We start from the raw sequence: 22,008 nt of genomic DNA on the forward strand, positions 1-22,008 counted from the left end.
TGAGGTCCCAAAGAGCTGGGAAATCTGATTTTCAACTCTTCTTTGTTGTTGTCTTGGATCATGCCATGGAGTGAAATATCTCAAACAGTATTTGAGAGCAGTATGTCAAATATACAACCATTAAATACCCACGTCTTTAAAAGGAAATTTTATTTTACTATAGATATACCTAATGGGTTAAATGTTTTGATTGCTTTAAGGTTCAGATTCAGGGTTCACATTCTAACTGTGCTCCTTACAAATTATGTGAAACCTACCTCAGTTTTCTCATCCCTAAATTGGGTCTAGGAACCCCAACAATATAGCTTCCTGCCTGGCATCATGGCAAATACTAAAGATAATACATGTAATGTTTAATGCTGTATCTGGTACATATTTAAACATTGATACCCACTCTTAGCCCATTCTTTATTGACCCATCACTTTTTGGAACCATTCGGAGGGACTTTCTGAGGGCTCGTGACCCATGAATAAAAACTGGGAAAATTTGTGGTTTACATTGTTTGCAAATTCGGGAGCTACAAATACTGAAATGTCACATGGAAATTGTCACGCCATGATGACACTAAAGCTACTTTTAATATTTTCCCCATAGTACGGAGGAGCAGGGTTCTTGTTAATAACTGCATGCAAATGCTATGTCTAAATGAAAGGAAGCAGGATTGCTGTTTTGGCTTAAATCTACCATACTCACAGTTCTGATCTTATTTCTGTCTGTTTCCAAAGAAGAGTATTTGATTAGGCAACCTTTCTTTCCATTTTTTTTCAAGCTGGATAACTTAATTTGATCTCTCGTGTTTTTAAAATATCTATTGATTTATTTTGTTATGTGTATGAATGTGTCTATCCCTGTGTGAGTTTCTGAACACCTTCTGCATGTGCTGTGCTTGGAGGCCAGGAGAGAGCATCAGATCCCCTGGAACTGGAGTTGCAAGTGGTTATGAGCAGTCCCATGTGGGTGCTGGGAACCAAATCCAGGTCTTCTGCAAGTGCAGCGTGTGCTCTTAACTATTCCTTTTTGAAAAATATTTATTTTATTTGTATATATAAGTATTCTGCCTTCATGTATGCATGTACACCACTTGTGTGTATGGTAATCACAGAGGCTGCAATAAGGCATCGGATCCCCTGGAACAAGAGTTATAGATGACTGTGAGGCACCATGTAGGCTTGGTAGTCAATCCTGGTTCTCTAGAAGGTGCTGTTAACCACGGAGCCACCTCTCCAGCCTCCAACCATCCCCCCCAAACATCCCCCTTTTCATTAGATCTTTGTAGGAACAGCTTTTGATAGAATTGAAGAGTTTTACTTTTTTAATATCTTAGGATTTTTGACCCGATATTTTTCCTTAAGATATACTGACATCTACTAACTTAATCCTGTAGTACAAACACAGTCAAGCTCGGTTCTGGTAAAATATTAACATCAAGGAGACTGACACATTAAAGTTCTTCTTTAGGGAATCGAAGCAATTAGAATCTTTCTGTGTTTCTCTCATTCACAGCAATGGCCCTTATCAGGTTAAACTTCGACATGGCATTTTGAGAATGCCTAGTTTGGTATGAGTTAGAGATACTTTATGGCAGATTCTTTACATTTGCTGAAAACATTGTAAATAGGTAGCCTGAGAAGTGCATGCTCACCTAAAATGAGGCTCCCTTGTGAGTCTACAAAATGCACCTGAACTCATCACACTTTGGCTTTCCTTTACCCTCTAATATCGAAATATAGGTAGTTAGACAATCTGGTGGTTTTTCCAGTGTGAATACTGCCTCCCAACGGTAAATAGCAAATTTGCTATAACTCTTAGCTCTAAGGATTAAGGACAGTCTTGTGACATCTTTTTTTTTTTTTTACTTCAAAGCTTCTCTAAGGACTTCTCATCGCCTACAGAAAAGTCCTCAGCACAGCACATTTAAGGATCTGAGAGTCACTGTACTTTGACATCTCGGTCTCACCATCTGCTTCCCCACCACCTAGATACCTAGCTTCTCAGAACTTGTGTTTCTTGAGCCTCACATGGGGGCATATTGTTTGCAATGTCATTTCCTGTCTCTTCCAACTGCTGCCAGCACAAGGGCCACTGACCTTCCAAGACCCAGCACATCACCTCCCCAGTGTCCCACCACTGCTGCTACCTCCCCATTCTGAGCAAGGGAGTGTGGGGGGGTGGTAGCTGCCCCCTACTCTCACTTCCCATTGCCTTCTATGTGCCTCTGTTCAGGAGATGGCATATTGAGGAGACACTGGTTTTCCGATGAAACTTTCCGATATTGAATTCTAAATACACATCCCAGATTGACTTTTTATTACTGTGAAGGCATTACTCGTCTGCAATCTACCTCCCTTATTTTAGAGGATTGCTATCATAAGTGAGATAATAAATCTGAAATATCTAACACTAATACATGTGTGATGCCTCTCAAACATTCATTTTCTTTTTTCTATAGCCATGGAAAAGTGACAATCATGTACTCACACATATGTCTTGTTCATTGTACTTTGATCATGACTAAGGCAAAGATTCAATATTAATATAGGTTACCTTGTTTACTATTTTACTGAATTAAATGAATGTTTACATTCATTCCTTACAAGTCAATCATTACATATATATATATATGTATATATATTAAACTTAGCGCTCCCTGCATATTACATGTTCTAAGCTTTTGGTATAGGCTAGTATACAGAGATCATTGTTATTATAAAGTGGCCATATTATGCTTGCTTCTATGTAATGTTCTATCATGTGCTGACTCACACCAGCACTGTCAGAGACAGGTGAGTCAAGCATGGCTCCATGGTGTCAGCACAGCATCAGTGTCAGGAGGCAGTGAGAATTTCAGCTCCATTGTTTCATGGGATTGCTGCCACACATGTGGTCCATTGACCACAGTTTGGTTCTGTGGCTCATGGAAGTTATTAAAGGGGCAGGTCCTCCCTGGACAACAACACCATCATCTACACCAGTGGTCTTCAACATTCCCGATGCTTTGACGCATTAAAACAGTTCCTCATGTGGCTTCTACACCAGTGGTCCTAATGCTGCAACCCTTTAATACAGTTCCTTGTATTGTGCTGACCCCTAATCATAAAATTATCTCATTGCTGCTTCATTAACTGTAATTTTGCTACTGTTATCAATCGTAATGTAAATATCTGTGTCTTATAATTGTCTTAGGTAAGCCCTGTGAAAGGGTTATTCACCTCCACGAAAGGGTCATGACCCACAGGTTGAGAAACACTGTTTTACACTGACATTCTGTGGTCTCTCTCCAGATGAGACTGAGTATGAATACAGTGGAAGTGAGGAAGAAGAGGAAGAGAACGACTCTGGGGAACCCAGGTATGAGGAAGAGGGCTAGACCTTCCAGTTTCTACGTTCTGGACTGGGCTTGCTCAGAATGCACTCTGTACTTTTGATTTATCACTCTGTTTTTAGGAATGTATCAGGGTTTAATGTATTGCCCACACACACATTCATTAATGTGCAGAATTTTCCTTAGTCAGACTCCTTTTAAAAATGTTGAAACCAGCATATTCTTTATCTTGTCCCCCAAGATGTATGGTCTGTATGCATGACCCTGTTTCCTCTCACGCATAGATCTAGAGTGTGTGTGAGGGGGCCATTATCTGGCTAATGCAGCCCTGAAAATATTTAAAATGGCCACTTCAGAGAGAGCTAAGTGACATTTTCAGCTTGGGGTCATTCATCTTGTTATATACTCCCTCTGAGAAGCCCTTTCAGATGGCCACCTTCCCTGCCATGTGCCTTGATAGTTCACACGGACCAATCCCAGAGGAGGTAATTCTAGAAATCAAATTATCCTCTGGATATGAACCGTGATAGAGGCGTTCATGCCATCCTGTTGTCTCTCTGGAACCCAGTGCTCCTTAATCACCATCATCTCCACATTTAGAGACATACTTGGTTTTTGAGGCCAGCTTTCTTCCCACCTGAGGGTGGTGCTTGTGGTGCTGGGATTTCTCTGTGGACAGCAGCTCTGTTCATTCCACTGTGGAGAAAATGGACATGGAGAAAAGTCTCTGGGTATTATGGGTCCATGCCCTCTGGCCATCCAAGGTATCAATCCTCATATTGCAATGTGAAGACCATTTGTATCACTGGCACAAGAGTGTCTTGTTCTGTGGAGGGACCATGCTGCAGAAATAAGCTAAACACCATATTTCCCTCTCCCTCCCTCCCTTCCTCCTTTCTGTCCTTCCTTCCTTTACCTTTTCTTCCTCTGTGTGTGTGTGTGTGTGTGTGTGTGTGTGTGTGTGTAGCACATGTGAAAACTGTCCTAGTTTGCTGTATTGTTGCTGTGATAAAACACTAACCTAAAGCAATGTGGGGAAGAAAGAGTTTATTCTCTCTTGTAGCTTGTAGTCTATCATAGAGGGAAGTCAGAGCAGAAACCTGGAGGCAGGACCTGAAGCAGAGACCATTTTGAAATGATGGTTCCTGACTTGCTCAGTCTGCTTTCTTACACAACCCAGGGCCACCTGCCCATTATAGGTGTCAATCCCCCTACACATAGATACACCTACTGGTCAATCTACTAGTGAGAATTCTTCAGCTGAGGCTCTCTCTTCCCAGGTGACCCTAACTTGTGTCAAGTTGATAATATCTAGCCAGCATAGAAGTTATGGTCCAGACAACCTCAGTTATCATCCATCAAGGGCTATCTTATTTTTATCATATGAAATTATTTAGATGTATTTTTATTGAAAACAAATATTTATACATTATATTCTGATCAGTTTCCTCTACCCCAACTCCTTCCAGACCCTTCTCATCCCCCCAACTCCATGCCCACCCCTCTCGCAACAACAAACAAACCAGAACCAAAAGAAAAGAGCACAAGAAAAACACACATGCACAAAAAACATAAAAGTACAAGATCAGAAACCACAGTACACACGCACAAGACCCATGAGTCAAAAAACGCCAAAACAAAGCCATATGAAACAAGTCTACTAGAGTCTAGAGGAGTGCGATGCTGTGTTTTGAAACAAACTTTCTCGCTGCCTGATTGGGCTAGGCTAACTGGCCAGTGAGCTCTGAGGATCCTTCTGTCTCTACCTTCCAGCACAGGATAACAAGCATTTGCTACCACACCCAGCTCTTTTTACTTGAATTCTGGAAACCACATTGACACCCTCACACTTGCAAGGCAAATACTTTACTGACTAAGCCATTTCTCCAGCCTCTGTTCTCTGTTTAAGCCAGAGGATCTCAACCTGTGACTCTCTACTCCTTTAAGGATCATATAACAGGCCTACATATCAGATATCAGATATTTACATTATGATTCATAACAGTAGCAAAATTACAGGTAGGAAGTAGTAACAAAATAATTTTATTTGTGTGGGGTCACCACAACATGAGGAACTGTATGAACGGGTCCCAGCGTTAGGAAGGTTGAGAATTGCTGTTAAGCCAACTCAAACCTGACAAACTCCTCTCTTACTAAGCACCCTAAGAGGTTGAGACTGAGCCCACAGGGCCATTAGGTTTTCTCTCTTCTCTGACAGGAGATTTCTCAAGGTTAAGGACTGCAGGAGAATTCTTTTCTTGCATCAAAATATGTTAGCTGCCCCCACATTAGCTACATAAAGACAATGGTTGTCAATCAGTGCTGTGTGAAGTGACTGTTCCTCTGGAGGAAAGGACCCTGTTCCCTGCTTCCAGGCTGTTAGCTTCTTCCCTCCGACTGTCCTTTGAAGAACTGAGAAACCCTGTCTTTCCAGGGCTTTCTGTGTGTCGGGAGTCATTTGGTGAGCCACCTCTGTAATTAGAACATGTCATTATGTCATGGGGAAGATTACTCACCAAATACTAGTTTTTTAAAACATGTCTAATTAGTCTTCATGGAATCCTGAAAGTTAGGAAAAGACCGTGGTTTCCTCACTTTAGACATGAGACAGCATGGTCATATACAGTGTCAGTAATTGAATCATTAGTACAACCAAGGTCTCCTGGTTATGACTAATGGTGTATCCTTGTGTTTATGTGACATGATTGTACCAGCATCACCATTTAGAAGTTGTTTTAGAGTTTTACACTCAGATAACTAGTTGTAGATGGGGTTCACAATAGACCCTTAAACTCCCATGAAATGCCCTCAGCGAAGGCCTGTGACTATGGTGGCCTCTCATCTTCTGACAAGCAGAATGATACTCTTGTCAACTGCTAACACCCTGCCCCCATCCTACAGCCCTCATACCATTTCCTGACGCCGCTGTCACCCAGCAGCCCAAATGAAACTGTAAGTCATCCCTCGCACATCAAATCTGTCCATGGGCCTCATTAATTCTATCACCAGTGTTTGAGGTTCACTCACTGCTTGCTGTGTGACGTCTTCACTGTGAAGCATTGTAAGCTTCCTTTACTCTCCCATCCCACATGCCTCTACCTGAGGAATGTCACAGATCCTCATTTAGATTAGAGGATCAATTTCCTTTCTCCCAATAAAAACATGTTTAGCCAGCACCTGAGATTCCTGAGATGCTACCCCATGCTAATGAGGCATTTCAGGTATCCTAAGCTCCTAGTCAATGACCTTTGTCCATCCTGGATGTTCATATCCTCAGTTCCCTAAAAATTTATAAGCTTTCAATCACCCTAAGTAAAGTTGATCTGCCTCCTGCTAGCAGGTCCCAGTGTGGTCATTCAGTGTACATACTCACAGGGCTTCCAAACCCTTCGCTCCCTGTTTCTGCTTTCAGTGCCCTCATGGATTATATCAGCCAATGGTCCATGAGAGCAGGAAGACCCCCACAGCTCCGAGCCCCATTTCCATTTTCTACCTGCTCTCTATCTGGCACTGTCACCCTACAGTACCAGTACCTGCTCCATAGCAGAAATGAGGAGTTACGTGTTCAGTGACTTTATTTTGGCAGAAGCTGTCACAAAAATTTAAAGGGGCTCTGTTTAAAAAAAAAATCAAAAGCAAAAAACAATAAAACATAAGAGCCAACTTCATCTCCCAGATAGATAGATAGATAGATAGATAGATAGATAGATAGATAGATAGATAGATAGATAGATAGATAGATAGCCAGCCAACCATGGAGAACCAGAGATCATAATTTTCAACTGGTAACCTTTGAGTTGGCAGCCAGGGACCACCAGTGGTACCAGACAGTTTATGTCCTTCAAACACACACATGCACACACACACACACACACACACACACACACACACACACACACACACACACACACACTTAAAAACACTATGTTAGACATATCCTAGGAATCAGTTACCTAAGGTGCAGTCCCAAGTGTGTGGTTTGTGCCTAGACCCATGCCCTTCTACAGTGGTCAATGTCTACAATGGAGACAAACCCTGGGCACCATGAACTACACAGACTTGGCCTAAGAGCTTGACTTTTGTCAACCTGGTCTTTATCCTTGTCCCTTCTGGTCCATTGCATCTTCTCTGAGCGTCATAACCTCTGCCTATTGGGCCTCCGAGTAAGCTGCCCCAAGGAGGTGTATGTGAGAACATCTGCTCTCAGGAACAGAGTCTGCTGTGCGTGCATGCCTGTGTGTTTATGTTGTATGTTCACTGCATGTGTGTGTATGTATATGTGCATAGGTTGTACATGTCTAGAGGTCAGAGGGCAACTTCTGGTGTTGGTCCTTTCCTTCCACCTTGTTAGAAACTTTCTTTCATTGTTGAGGGCTGTGCATACTAAGTTGCAGACCTCTGACGTCTGTCTCTGCCTCGGTCTTCACAAAGGAGTGCAATATTGCAGACACATTTGCTATTGGACCCGACCTTGGGGGACAGTGTCTTCTATGGACCTGAACCCAGGTTCATGCATATTTAGCAAGTGCTTCAACCACTGAGCCATCTCCCCGGCCCCTGGTAGTTAGTTACTCTTATATGTGGAGATAAACTTGCCCAGGGCTTGGGGCTTGCACACTTATTTAAGTCTTAAGAAGCAAATCTTTGCTGTGCACTGGGGACAGAGTCATGTGAACAGGCCTATGAAGGGTGTGACATTCCATTAGGGATGGAGACAACCTGTATGCAATGGTCATCTTGAGAGGCAAGAAGAGCACTGCTCTCTCTCATCCGCCTAGGACTGTGGAGTAGCAACGGCCCTGTCATAGGTGGTGCCTTATCTTCTTTCCTGTCCACAGCTCCATTCTGAACCTACCAGGAGAGTCAACACTGCGACGGGACTTCCTGAGACTGCAGCTGGCCAACAAGGAGCGCTCAGAGGCCCTGCGGCGCCAACAGCTGGAGCAGCAGCAGAGGGAGAATGAAGAACATAAGAGGCAGCTACTGGCTGAGCGCCAGAAGCGCATCGAGGAGCAGAAGGAGCAGAGGCGGAGGCTGGAGGAGGTGAGTACCAAGGAGCCACCACAGACACCTCAGGCTTGAGGCACTGCCTGCTTGGTACCCGTGCTCTGTGAAAAAGTCTTTTTACAAAAAGCCTTTGCTCACACTCAGAATGGGACCAAGGCTTCTGTCCTTTCACTCATCTACCTCTTAGTGAGGCTTTTCTAGGCCGTCTTATTAAGATGACATCCCTCCCCTTCTAGCATGTTCTGCCACATGTCTCTATTCATATGGCTCCAACCAACTTCAAGCATTCTATACATGGTTCCAGCTCCCCGTTGGGAAGGATCCTGTCTGTGAGGACACAGGCTTCTTTACTCCTCTGGTCTTCTGTAGTGCCTAAGATAGCATGTAACAATAGCTTGGGTATCTGTGGAATGAGTAAATTAACATGCAAACTACTGAGCCAAGGATTAACCAATTGAAGACAAGCATTAACTGAACTACAGTGAACAAGCAAACCACAGTGAACGGGGAGGTAACCCAACGCTAAGTAATTAACACCAGGCCCTGCATCTTGATTCTCTTCTGACACCAGTAGCCATGCTCTTCCTGCATCCTTCTTGCCCAGGACACACCCTGGAGCTGCAGGCAAGACCTGCACCCTGCAGTGGCTGCTACTCTCCTCTGGATGGGAAACCATTGAACCGTTGATGGTGGTTCTTGAATATCCTGTCCCATAAAAGGAAGGTTCTTACCCTTTGTTTAAGTCTCCTTCCCGTAACTGCATCTACATTTCCAAGCACTCCTTCTTCAGCCAGATAAAGGAGAGCCTCCTACTGGGGAAATTGGGAGGCAAATGAAATGGCCTAACTAACTGTACAGGAACAGGGTGGTAACACTGTGGGGGTCTCCAGCCTGCTCCTCAATCATAAGGTCCCTGACTTTGCATTTTAGATGACCCACTAGAGAGTGAGATATTGGAGGCTATAGATTTAGATCACTAGTTATTTACCTCCCAAACAATGCCTCTTGCTAGACCTCCCCCAGAGTCCTTCCCTTTTAACAGCCCACCTTGGTGTAGATCTTCTCATTTAAATCTGTGAGGGCCTCAGGTCACTTTTCAGCAAATCCTAGTAGCCCCATTAAGGACATTATTTTCAAACCTCCAAATAATAATCCTCTATATTTACAATGGTTTGCTTATTGAGTGACTTCTATGCTCACATGTGGAACAGTGTATCATTTTCTCCCTCAAAGTGCATATTCTGTCCTTAAGTCCCAGTTTTCCTTCCTTCGTCATGCCATGAGATATCTGAGATTTCTTTCTTTATCCAGTGACTGAGTGACCATGTCGAGTGATCGTGAAGCACTGACCATATGACATTTAACAAGGACAGTGAGGAGGAAATATGAGCAAAACACACAATATATGTGTACAGAATACTGCAGGGAAAGCTATTCATTTGAGCATAACTTTCTCAAGTTTTTAAAATTAAAAAGAAAAGAAGTGGAAAGCCAAGAGGACAGTGGCGTGAGATCGGGAGGTGACTTCTAAGCAAGGTTGCAAGCTGGCTTCTCAGATCCCAGTGTGCACGTGAGTGATCACGGAAACAGTGATCGTGAACCAGAACCTCGAACTCTGATCCTCAGATGTGGACTTCGAGACTGCTGTGAGCAGCAATAAGAACATAAACCATGTGTGTGGGTTTAGAACACTGGGTGTACAGGGGTGCCCATCACGTGAGCAGTGTAAAGTCTATCTGCTATCTTCTGTTCTAAGTGTGGTGGATGGAGGCCCATGAACAGGGCGTAGGTAAGTGTACATGTGAAGTATAAAAGTGAAAGGTGCAGACATGACCTCCAGTTACACCCCACCCCACCTCCCACCCCCGGGACACAAATGGACAGTCCTAGTCAGGTTCCGGTAGCTGTGCTTCGCTATCTCTGCCTTCACCCCAGGTCACCTGTGGCTCTTATCCTGGCCCCCAGCCAAGGGCCACAGTTTCCTTTAATCTGTTAGGCTTCTGGAACACAATGGCTCTTTGGACTTAGGACCTCCTCCTTCTGGGTAGATTACACCCTTTCCTAAATACCATCTGCCCTGGCTTTCTTGGTGTGGAATTTGCCAGGTCCCCACTTCCTTGGGCATCACAGCCCCTACTGCTTGGGCTCCATTTCATTACTGGCTCATTATCATAGGCCTCAGTTAAAGGCTCTGACCATGCAGCCCTAGAAAACCCACACTGCCAAGCCCATATGCATTGAACATTCACAAGAGTCACACGATGTAGAGAGCACATGTGGCCTTGTACATTTTATAAATTTGTGTTTGTGTATCTATGTTAATGTTCATATGGATGTCCTGATGGAGGTGCACATGCTCATAAATACCTGTGCGTGTGTGTGTGTGTGTGTGTGTGTGTGTGTGTGTATAGTCAGAAGAGAACCTCAAGTGACAATCTTCAGATACAGTCTACTTTTTACCCCTGTTGATGGGTTCTTTCATTGGACAGAAAATTGCTAAGTAGACTAGGAGCCTACTAGTGGGCCAGAAAGCCCCCAGGGATGTGCCCGTCTTCATCCACCCAGTGCTGGCTTTGCAAGTATGCACCAGGACACACAATTTTTAAAACAATTTTTATTGATTCTTTGTGAGTCACACATCACCCAGTCCTGCTCATCTCCCTGTCCCCTCAAATCTGTCCTTTGCTCTTGTAACCACCCTGCTCCAAAATAAAACACACAAGTACACACACACACACACACATACACACACACACACACACACACACACACACACACACACACCACTCACAACAGCAACAAGACCCCAAAGCATAGAAAAACATGTCGCTGTGGAAGCTATAGTATGTCACAGTGTATCCCTCTGCCCACACATCTTCACTTGCAGATGTTCATGGCAATGAGTCATTGGTCTGGTTTGAGATCTCTCGCTTCTTTGACATCATTAGTACTGAATCCTCACTGGGTCTTCTCCCTGCTATCCTAGCGTTACCCTGTGTCACGGAGATTCTCCAACTTTGGTTCAGCAAGACTGGCTCTTTCACAAGTCCTATCACTCACAGATGATATAGACTTGGGGCTGGGTCTACTCAGAGCTCTGGATCTGGGCCTGGGTGGTAGCTGAGCTACTCGGCGCTCCCTTATCACCACCAGGGCAAGCTGTCCAGCACTGTTCCAGCTAGGCTATGCAATGCTCCCACCATCTGCAGGAGGCAGGTCAGCTATCCTGCTCTCATGCCCTCAGGGTGTCTCCTCAGAGCCAGCTCCACTGTGCTACCCAGTCAAGGCCTGGGGTTCCATCCTCCCAAATGCTGCAGCCTGCCCGGGAGGGGCTGGGTCAGCTCTCCCAGACTCTCACCCAAGGGGCTACTCACCTCTACCTCCTCTGCCAGGGCCAGCTCTACTTTGCTGCCCAAGTGACGTGCACAGCCCATTTTCCGAGTGCTGCGGCCAGTGAGGGGCAGGTCCAGCTCACCTGCTCTCATGACCCCAGTGCCAGCTCTTCCAGCTGCCACAGTTGATGAAGTATGAAAGGTAGGGAGGACATCACCCCCAACACTCAGTTTTTCATGTGGGTCCCAGGGACAGAACTCAGGTCCTCTTGCTTACAGAGCAAGCACTTGACTCACTAAGCCATCTCTCCAGACTGTTTTTGTTTGTTTCTCACATGAACACTTGACTGTTAGACCCAGGTGCTTTGTCAGTATGAAGTCTTCCCAGAGGGTGTATGCTTTTGTTCTGTTTTTTAGTTTTTTTATTATTTGGTTTCTTCCCTGGTACGAGCTCTCTAAATTTCCTACATTTATCATCAAGCAGCTAAGTGATCATTTCTAGTGATTGTCAAGCACTGGCCATATGACAGAGACTGGCGTCAGGACATTACATGAACTCTGTGACCTTAGTAATCACAATGATCTGCAGGCTAAAGCTTTGCAATGAAATCCTACAGATGAATATTGGTCACTTTGCTGTGACCACATGCCTGACAAGAAGCCACTTGAGGTGGAAGTGGTGCAGGGGGTGTCTTGAACTCATAGTTTTAAAGGATATGGTCCACCATAGGGAGGTCTGCAGATGACTGCACAGTGGTAAGAGTGTGCAGCTGCCCTCCTCTTCCTCACCTCTCAGTGTAACAGAACAAAGCAGATGGGATGGGAAGCCAGGGTATAAACCCTCCAAATGTGCCACCAGTGATCCACTTCCTCTGATCACAGCTTCATCTCTGTAGGTTTTACAGTCTTCAGAGCAGGGCATCAATGGGAAACCACATATTAGAATTCTTGAAAGCAACAGAGTCATAGAAATATCACACAAAAACTGCTAAGGCTAGAGAGAACATTTGACAGCCAACCCACAAATGGTTACATAGCTCAAGAGGAGATCATGTTTCAATCTGGGACTTCACTACAGAGGCTATGCCTTGCGTCACTGTTTTGTGTACCCCATCATGGCCAATATCTCTCTGGTATTTTGCCCATGGCAGCTGTGTTCAACTGGTGCTCAGCTTGGAACTAGGTTCTCCTTACACACCAGGTCGGATCTCCTGAGCGGCCTCTTCTGTGTTCTTCAGTGGCATCTATAGGAGCTTCTCCCATGGGTACGAGTGAGGCACTATGCCCAGAGAGAGACATGCTGAGGTCTGTGGTCTAAATGGAAGGTATCTGTGTGCATAAGAACTGAACCCTCTGCTCTGGGTGATGGTCATTGTGAACCCAGCTCTTCAGAAGAATCAGGGGCACGTGCATGTGGGCAATGACACTGGCTTTATCTTTTGCATCTTTCTCTTGCCCTAGTCCAACCTGCAACTCACAGGCACGTGGGGTCACATGCAGCTATAAATGTAGCCCAACCATCGTACTTAAACATTAGCAGTTTTTGTGTGATATTTCTATGACTCTGTTGCAATGCTTTCAAGAATAAACTCTATAGATGACAATGTCATGTCACGTGTAATGTCACCTGCTAGAGCTTAAGAGAGGAAAGTGAATTGTGACGGAAAGGGCTGGCTGTAAGTACTGAGATTGAATAACAACAATCATTGCCACCTAGAGATTCCCTTTCTGCATCCCCATTCTAATCTGCCCTCCTGGCCTATGGTAAACACTTGTGATCTGGTGGCCAGAGCAGGGATTTGGGCTATGTAGGCACATGGAAACTTGGAAGTCTATAATTCTTCTTGAGAATTTAGCTTCTTTTGATCACATGGGCTTTTGTGAGCACCTTGGGAATTATATTCCAGTTCTGAATAAAAGCCTACTGCCCTTCACAGGCACGGTGGGGCTACAGCTCTGATATTTGGTGATCTCAAGCGTCAGTTTCCACCAGGAGCTTCTAAGGATACTTTCTGTGCCCTTTGCTATTTACGTGTGCCTGTGTGGATATGACTAGGATCTAATCAGTTGGTAATTCTCAGAAGGACTTTGACTATAAGCTGAACGTAGTCATGGATCTGTTATACAAGGGACATGGGCTGTGGCTGGTTCGTGGTGGTAAGCAGACCAGTTTTGACTGGTGAGACAGTACAATTTATAAGCAAGTGCCAAGAACTGGCTGGAACTCAGCCAAGGTGAGTCAGTTCATCTCTGGTGACAAAAGTATGAAGGAATCATCTCCTTTTTTTTTCTGGTAAGAATTTTTATTACCCAGCTGAGACAAGCCCTACCTATATCAGCATTAAATGGGCCCTGGAGGGGTTCTGGGCCTGCTCTGATAACAGACTAATTATTTTGGATCAGGTCCTTGGTGATGACTTATTTTGTGTAAAAATTTTAGGATGCTACCAGTGGTTTCTTTCTGCTTGCTGGGAGTAGTTCATACATTTATTTTAATAAGAATACTGCTAAGTCACAACAATAGGTCAAGTTGACCCTAAGAGCAGTTGTCTTCAGCTTTTCTTTACCCTGCTTCCTGTTCTCCACAGGGAGGGGAGTGGGTAAGCTTGCTGTTCCCATTAAAGTTGTCCTGAAGACTAACAAGGAAAATGGAGAATGAGATGTCAATGGTTATCAGGTAGACAGGTCTTCTAAAGGGTGTGTCAAATCCAGGAATGTGGGCTATTGTAAGGAGACCCACTTAGTCATTAGATATGGGGAATGCTTATATTTTGGTGCTACCCTGTTTACTGTCAGCTTGAGTTCATGTCTGCTCTTGGCGGTGACTCTTCTGCTAGGGTCAGCAGAGACTTATATCTAAAGGGGCCTCTGGGAAAAGTAGGTGTTCTTAGAATCTAAATAGTTTCTCTGAGGTACTGCAGCATAGCTCTCACTACAAAGCAGAGAAGGGGTGTTGCTCTCTTCAAGAGCCTCTGGGATGCTGGGCCACCCTGCAGGCTCTGTGGGAAACAACTTGCTTCCAAGCCTAATAACCTGAGTTTGCTTCCTAGGACCCATATGGTAAAAGGAGAGAACCAAGTCCCACAGTTTTTCCTTTGAGCTTCACACATGCACCCTAGCACAATGACAGACACATACTCAAACACAAACAAATAAATGAAAAATATTTAATGGAGAAGGATGTAGTCTTTAGGTCAGCAACACCAACTAAAACACCAGATGTGATGGTCCACAGGTGTAACTTTGGCACTTTGGAGTCAGAAGCAGGATGGTTACTATGAGTTCAAGGCCAGCTTACGATAGATTTCAAGACCCTATCTCAAAAGCAAAATGCAAACCAATCAGCTTCAGGCCCTCATACCACCGAGGCCCAGACCACAGCTTCCTTTTTAACTGTGTGACCCTAGTCGCATTCTTTAGCTTTCCTCTGCCTCGGTTTCTACAAGTACAGCTGGAGGGTAACAATAGCATCTTAGGCAGCTGTTAGAAGGATTAAACTGGGTGATTACCAGAAACCTTGAGCAAATCACCAACACATGAAGTTCCGGAAGCAGTAACGGTTGCTTTTACTGACTAAAGTCAAAGGAATTTTCTAGCATTTGAGCTTCTTCCTGTGCACAGCAAAACCCTGAATTTATGAAAATAAACGTACCAGAAGGCAAGCACCTTCTCATGTTTTGGAATGAACACTTGTTACGACACCCACTCAGAGTGTGGTGGAACTGGGGAACAATCTGGCAAGTAGGTATAAGGGTAAACTACAACAGTTTTGTAGACCAGGAGGCCATCTTGTGGTCTTGGGAAATTGACTTAATTTCGGTGAACCATTAGGGGAACAGTTAGGGAAACAGGATCCACAGGCAGGCAGGCAGGCAGGAAACAGATTCAGAGACAACCCCAGCTCCAGTTTTTGGGGGACCCACATAAAGACCTGCCACATATGTGCAGGAGGCCTATCCATCCCTTGCTTGCTCTTTGGTTGGTGGTTCAGTCTCTGGGAGGAGCCTCAGTTTCTTTACATGAATGGTCGGCATAATTGTATTTACTTGGAAGGATTATAGTGGGAACTATGTAGAAAACACAAGCACGGGGTTGGGGATTTAGCTCAGTGGTAGAGCGCTTGCCTAGCAAGCGAAAGGCACTGGGTTCGGTCCCCAGCTCCGAAAAAAAGAAAAAAGAAAAAGAAAAAAAAAAAAAAAAGAAAACACAAGCACAGAAGGCTTAGTCCTATGCCTGACCCAAGTAATGAATGGAGATTTTTGTACAGATACTTTGCTGTATTCTGGAACAGTAAGAGAGTAAGTCACCAGGTATTATTCATGTTATATATTATAGAGATAATTTCTTCATTCTATTTTCACTAATGAGGCTTCCTGTCCACCACTTTGGGGCACCTTTTAATTGAATGCACCCTTTTTGTGTGTGTGCCACTTGGCTTTGTTGGTTTGTCTAAGTAGTTGCTGGTCTGGCCAACACAAGGTAGCATCCCTACGGAGCACCTCATTTAGGAGGGCCACCTGCTACCTTGGGAACTCTGCTTTCCCCAGAGTAGTCCCATGGGACTTTCTACTCTTGTTTCCTGTGTCAAACAACCTGAGTAGACCATCCCCTGTGCAGTGACAATTTTTCTCAAGAAGCAAGCAAGAATGCCTTCAGCATCGTTTTTTTTCCCCCCGATGGGCTCACATACCTGCCGCCATGTCTCCTTACCAACCCATGGGCTTTAGGCAGCACATTCCCATATTTTAAAACTGTGATATCTACATTCAAATACATCCTGCCAAATACCTGAAATACCTTCACCATCAGTGCAGGAAATATTGCAACAGTTCCTCTTTCTACAGGGGATCTAAGTTAGCACCTTCAGTGTCAGCTCAGAGTGCTAGAATGGCTCTCTGTGAACGTAGCCTCCACAAACTCACTTATAATGCGCTTGTTTCCATAACAGCCAACCCCAGCAAAGCATTCTAAGGCTTTGGAATGTTACGACAGGAATCTACACTTGATGTTAATACTGAGCTGTAGAGCCTTGTGTGTTAGGGATGACCGCTGGGCCATTCTTGTTCCTCTTTGCGGAGGTACCTGGGAAGCCCCAGTAGCTGTTCCTAGGAAAACTGAGGCTTGGGAGATAAGCAGGAACTCGTGAATAATCATATTGACCATTGTTCATAGCAGAGAAAGAATTAGATTGTTTCGTTAAGCTTGCTCAGGGCAAAATCGACCTAGAACCTTTCTTCCTCCTTTTGTTCATAAAGACCAGCTTGTACATTCGTACCTTGGGAGCTTAGCCACGGGCTGCCTGCTGATCAAAAGGTGCCCTTGAGTGGAAAAGAGGCTTCCTTCTGGCCACCAATTAGAACAGATGTAGAAGCAAACGGATGGAGTATTGCTAGTCTATCTATCTTTCCCATGGCTCTCTGGTTATTATTGTTTCTATGAAGAAAGGGGGAAAGATGAGATCAAGACAGAAAAGAGAACAACTATGAAACAAGGTATCTTTCACGGGGTCTACATGCACATGTCAGAACTAGGCACAGCGTAGTCACCAAGGACTGGCTCTCCAGTCACCAAGGACTGGACTCAGGTGAGATGCTGGCCTGCATGCAGTGGTTTCCTTGTCTGTGCAGTGGGAGTGAGGAGTGTATCCGGCTTGAGGAAAAGGAAACTACATGAGTCTGAGTCTCAGAACTGTACATGATACCACCAGAGGTACATGGTATCACAAACTCACAGAACTTTGATCCTATTACTTGGCATTGGCATTTCTTTCATTCTCTTTATTACACATTACACATTATGCCATGTTATAAAATCAGAGGTGCCTGGTCCCTTCATCATTCTTGTGCCCCACCTCTTACAAGACAAAAGCTTAGAATTCTACTCTCAGGCACAAGGCATGGTGCCCTTAGTCTGCAGAACTTAGTCTTCAGTGGTCTTTCCCAAATTCAAAATTGGGCCAAATGCTAAGCAGACATGGAATCTCCAGATGGATGAATGCCTGAGTCACAAGTACAGCTTCTGGAAAGCTCGACATGGACAGTCCCATTCAAAGTCAGCAGCACACGTGATGCATGGCCACAGTAGTCCTCTCATTCAGCTTTAATCAGAGAGCCCCTGAGCTGAGGGGAAAGTCTGAGACTCTTCCCGAGAAGTTGGATATTCTCTCATTAACTGCTTCCCAGCCTTCTAGAAGACTGAATCTGTGACAGTCTCAGCAGGGTCCCCTTCATCACTCCAGGATGTCACCCTGGAACTCTCCAGGGGCAACCCAGAACCCTTGATTTCTCATTCTGAGTCATTTGTTGTTGTTGCTGTTGCTGTTGCTGTTGCTGTTGCTGCTGCTGCTGCTGCTGCTGCTGCTGCTGCTGCTGTTGTTATTTTTCTTTGCAAGGCAGCAAGCACATACATCCTTGCTTAGATCCTCTGAATAAAGAAACTTTGAAGGTCACCTATTGGGCCACTGTACTAAAAGTTTAGAGGAGAGTCTCTGATTCAACATACAACACTGATTCAGTCATTAAACAAATATTTATAGAGGGCACTGTAATGTTCTTATTAGAGGCTTTACAGAACCTAGTCTTAATAGTTCTGACCTAGCATTCCTTTTTCTCTGTTGTGTTCTATAAAAAGAATCAAGTATATGTTTCGTAGAGCATGGTATGGTTAGATGGGAGGGGAGCCTCAGCAGGCCCATGCTGAGGCTTTCCTTCCACCTGAGGAACCAGTGGGTATAGTATAGAATAGAGTTTATTTAGGGCAAAGAGAGGGAAGTTGAGAAGGAAGTAGAGACAGGCAAAGACACAGAGGGAGAGAGAAAGAGAGAGAAGGAGGAGGAGGAAGAAGAAGAGGAAGAGGAAGAGGAGGAGGAGGAAGAGGAAGAGGAGGAGAGGCCAGACAGAAACATGTAGAGAGAGGGGGAGGAGGAGGAAAGGGAGAGAAGGAGAAGAGAGTCAGAGAAAGAAGGGGCAGAAAGAAGGAGAAGGAGAGGCCATATAGCCCCTTTTATAGCAAGCCAGGCCTATCTGGCTGTTGCCAGGTTAACTGTTGGGTGGAGCATAGAAGGGACATCAACACTTCCTACCCTATGACATTAACATTACAATTAGGAAATAGTCTCAAATGTGGATGTTTCCTGAGTTCATATAATGGGAAATGTATATATAAAAGATGGACATAGAACCAAGGCTTGTTTGTTATTAATATTTGTTATCTTTCTCTGTAACTTTTCTTCACTCTAAAACAAAAGAATTTAATATGGTTTACAGTGGATGCTACAACAACTAAAAATATAATGTACAAGAAAATAAATTTAAAAGGAGTATAAACTAAAAGAGAAAGATGAGTTGAAAGCAGGAGTCGGGCTGGCTCTTAGAATACCCACATAAATTGACATTCGGTGAGTATAGCCAGCTGACATAGTCATCAGTATGGCTCTGAGCTTCCTAGCACCCAAAAAAGGAGGTAAACACAAGCAGTAAAAATCCAGGCTGTCCATCAGAAAAGGTGTGTTTTGTAATGGCCATGCCCAAGAGTGACCCTTGACCCTTTACACCCACACCTGTGAGAAGTCTGCTGTTTAAGGGTTGACCTCTAACAAAAAAAAAATAAGGATTAATAGTCTTAATACTTCATAGCAAAAACACAGATTGAAAACTTTAATATTTCATCATTAAAATTGACTAACCAGTTTATTAGAAAACAACACCCACCAAGGAGTGTCCTAACTGGAGGAGCAAGCAAAGGATCCGACCGACTCCCACCTGTGGTGGCTAATCTTCCATGTCCATTTGACTGTATTCAGAATTACCTAGGAAACATACTTCCAGGTGTGTCTGAGACTGTCTACAGAGCAGATTAGCTGAGCAGGGTGATAGCTTCCCCTTGGCCAGCAGTCAGAGAAACAGGAAGCAAGGAGAAGGCAAACTGAGCACCACCTTTCATCCCTGCTTCCTGATTCAGTGTGACTGGGCAGCTGCCCTGCACTCCTAACTCCATGCCTTCCCCACCATGATAAGCCAAGATAAGTCCTTCCTTCTTTACATTGCTTTTATCAGGTATGTTGTCACTGTAATAGAAAAACTAGCAAGTATACTCCTTTCATTGATGCAAGAAGGCCCACTAACAGACACTAAAATAAGGTGATGATTGTATTAACCGGAAGAATGTGTTCATTCCCCAACCAGGAAAATCCATGAAGATTCTATTAAGAACCATCTGAATTCGTAATTTTTAGGAATTCAACTTTTGACAATGCCTCCAAGAAACCATAAATGAGAATGACTAGGCCACTCCTCATGGGCGGCATAGCCACTGAGGGCTGTTGAAGACACTGACAGAACCCCATGGTCATCATTAGACATAACTCAACTGCACTCCAAGAATAAATTCCCCTTTAGTCTCCACTCTCCATTCACTCTTGCTCAAGTTTGTGGCCCTTATTTTACTTTCACACTTTTCTCCAACCTGGCAAATAGTTTGTGTCAGGATCAATTGCGGGTGACTGTTTTCATTGCTGTTTGGCTTCTTTGTAGCATTCTCAATCTTCTGTGGATTTGCTGTGAAGCACTTTCTGGCCTGTGAGAGCTGCCTCGGAAGGGCAGGTCTGCTCTCAGTCTCCACAAGGCTTTCTTTCTCTCTGCCCTAGTTTTCTTTCCATTGCTTTGTCGAATACCCTGACTGAAAAAGCAACTTTGGATGGACAGCAAGGGCTTATTTGGCTTAAAATTCCACCTTACATCCATTATTGAATGGACTCAAGCAGCTGGTTACACCATATCCATGATCAAGAGCAGAACAGTAAACCTATGCTGCTAGCTTGCTTTCAGCTAGCTTTCCTCACTCCATACAGCCTAGCCCAGGGAATGGTGTTGCCTACAGTGGTCTGGTTCCTCCTCCATCAATTAACAATCAAGACAACTTCCTGTAGACCTGTCCACAGGCCATCCTGACCTAGACAATTCCTGAATTGAGACTTCTGTCCCAGGTGATTCTAGTTGGTGTCAAGTAGACAGTTAAAACCAATCAGCACACTCCCCTTGGGATGTCTTTCTGGCCTGTAGTCTTCAACCCAACAAAAATGAGTAGTGATTCAATGTGTGTGAGGAACAGATAAGGCAAAAAGCTGGAGGGATGGAGCAATAGTGGCCTCAACAGTTAAGAGGGCTTCTGACCTTGCAAAGGACCAGAGTTCAAATTCTACAATCCATACTGGGTGACTAACAGCTGCCTATAACTCCAGTTCCAGGGGGACCGAACACTCCCTTCTTACATCTTAGGGCTCTGCATGTGTGTGGTATACATAAATTCATTCAGCCATACACACATATATAACTAAAGATTCAATAAATAAATCTCTTAAAAGATAAAATCTGGTGTGGAACAGGGACACATAAGTAATGTCAATCTAGATCACAAATTTGATAAAACACAAAAAAGTAGTACGAATTATGATGCAATACACACCATTAGTACTGATAAGAAAACTCCAAAACACTTTAAGAGAAGAGTGTGTTGTTTTCTTTTCTTGCACCAAGGATTTTATTCTGTGGAGTTCAAAACTTTTCTGTATAGCCCTGACTAATCTTTAATTCATGGTATTCCCTCTGCCTCAGCCTTTCAAGTACGAGGTAGGATTACAACCATGCAGTATACTTTTAGCACAACATGGTTTTGCATGCATCTGCCAGGTACCAGGACCCACATATGAGGTTGAAATTGAGCCGAAGTTAAGCATCGATCTTGTCCTTGAAAAGCTGCTTCTAGCAAGAGACACCAAAGGCTTTGTAAGGGTCTCCTTGGAGCAAGAAATTTTCTTCAACAGGTTTTGATGTCCCCTCCAACAACAGGATGCCCAGGAGGAGAGAAAGCAAACATCTTTCTAGGAAAGACATCGACCTTGAGACACACAGGTGGAAATTGGCGGGCTGCCCTCAGAAGGCTGGGAAAGTAATTTATTTTTCTAACTTCACAGCAGGAAACAAAGCCCTGGCAGATGCCTCTGTGTGTGACCAGTGGCTGATCTGAGTGAGATCATTATTAATTATTAGCCATTTCTTTAGTGTGTTTCTCAGACGGTGCTGAACACTTGGGAAGCCCTACCTTCTTGAGCCTCAATCAATATTGTGTATACCTTGTGTGGGATCCTGAGTGGCATGTAATTATAGAACAGTATTGATTCCTGGCAGACAGGCTGAAAATGGACAACTCTTCCACATAAAATTCAGCTAAATCTTCAAACGGCTTGATTATTCTTTTCCTCAAGGAAGAAACCAGTAAGGGTAACAAACTTGAAATGTTAGCTAAATGAGGGTTATACTCCACCAGGAGCCAGACCTACACACATAATT

General features: G+C 44.2%; 1 protein-coding gene across 9 annotated transcripts in view; it reads left to right on the top strand.

Moving 5' to 3' along the window:
• Positions 1-22,008, top strand: part of Tnik (TRAF2 and NCK interacting kinase) — a 398,405-nt gene that overhangs the window by 302,273 nt on the left and 74,124 nt on the right. For all 9 annotated transcript variants that reach the window (NM_001106422.1, XM_063281546.1, XM_017590730.3 and 6 more), the window contains 2 exon segments: positions 3,283-3,349; positions 8,162-8,366. In NM_001106422.1, coding sequence (NP_001099892.1) covers positions 3,283-3,349; positions 8,162-8,366 — 272 coding nt within the window.

Source organism: Rattus norvegicus, chromosome 2, assembly GCF_036323735.1.
Source record: "Rattus norvegicus strain BN/NHsdMcwi chromosome 2, GRCr8, whole genome shotgun sequence".
Taxonomy (NCBI): Eukaryota; Metazoa; Chordata; class Mammalia; order Rodentia; family Muridae; genus Rattus; species Rattus norvegicus.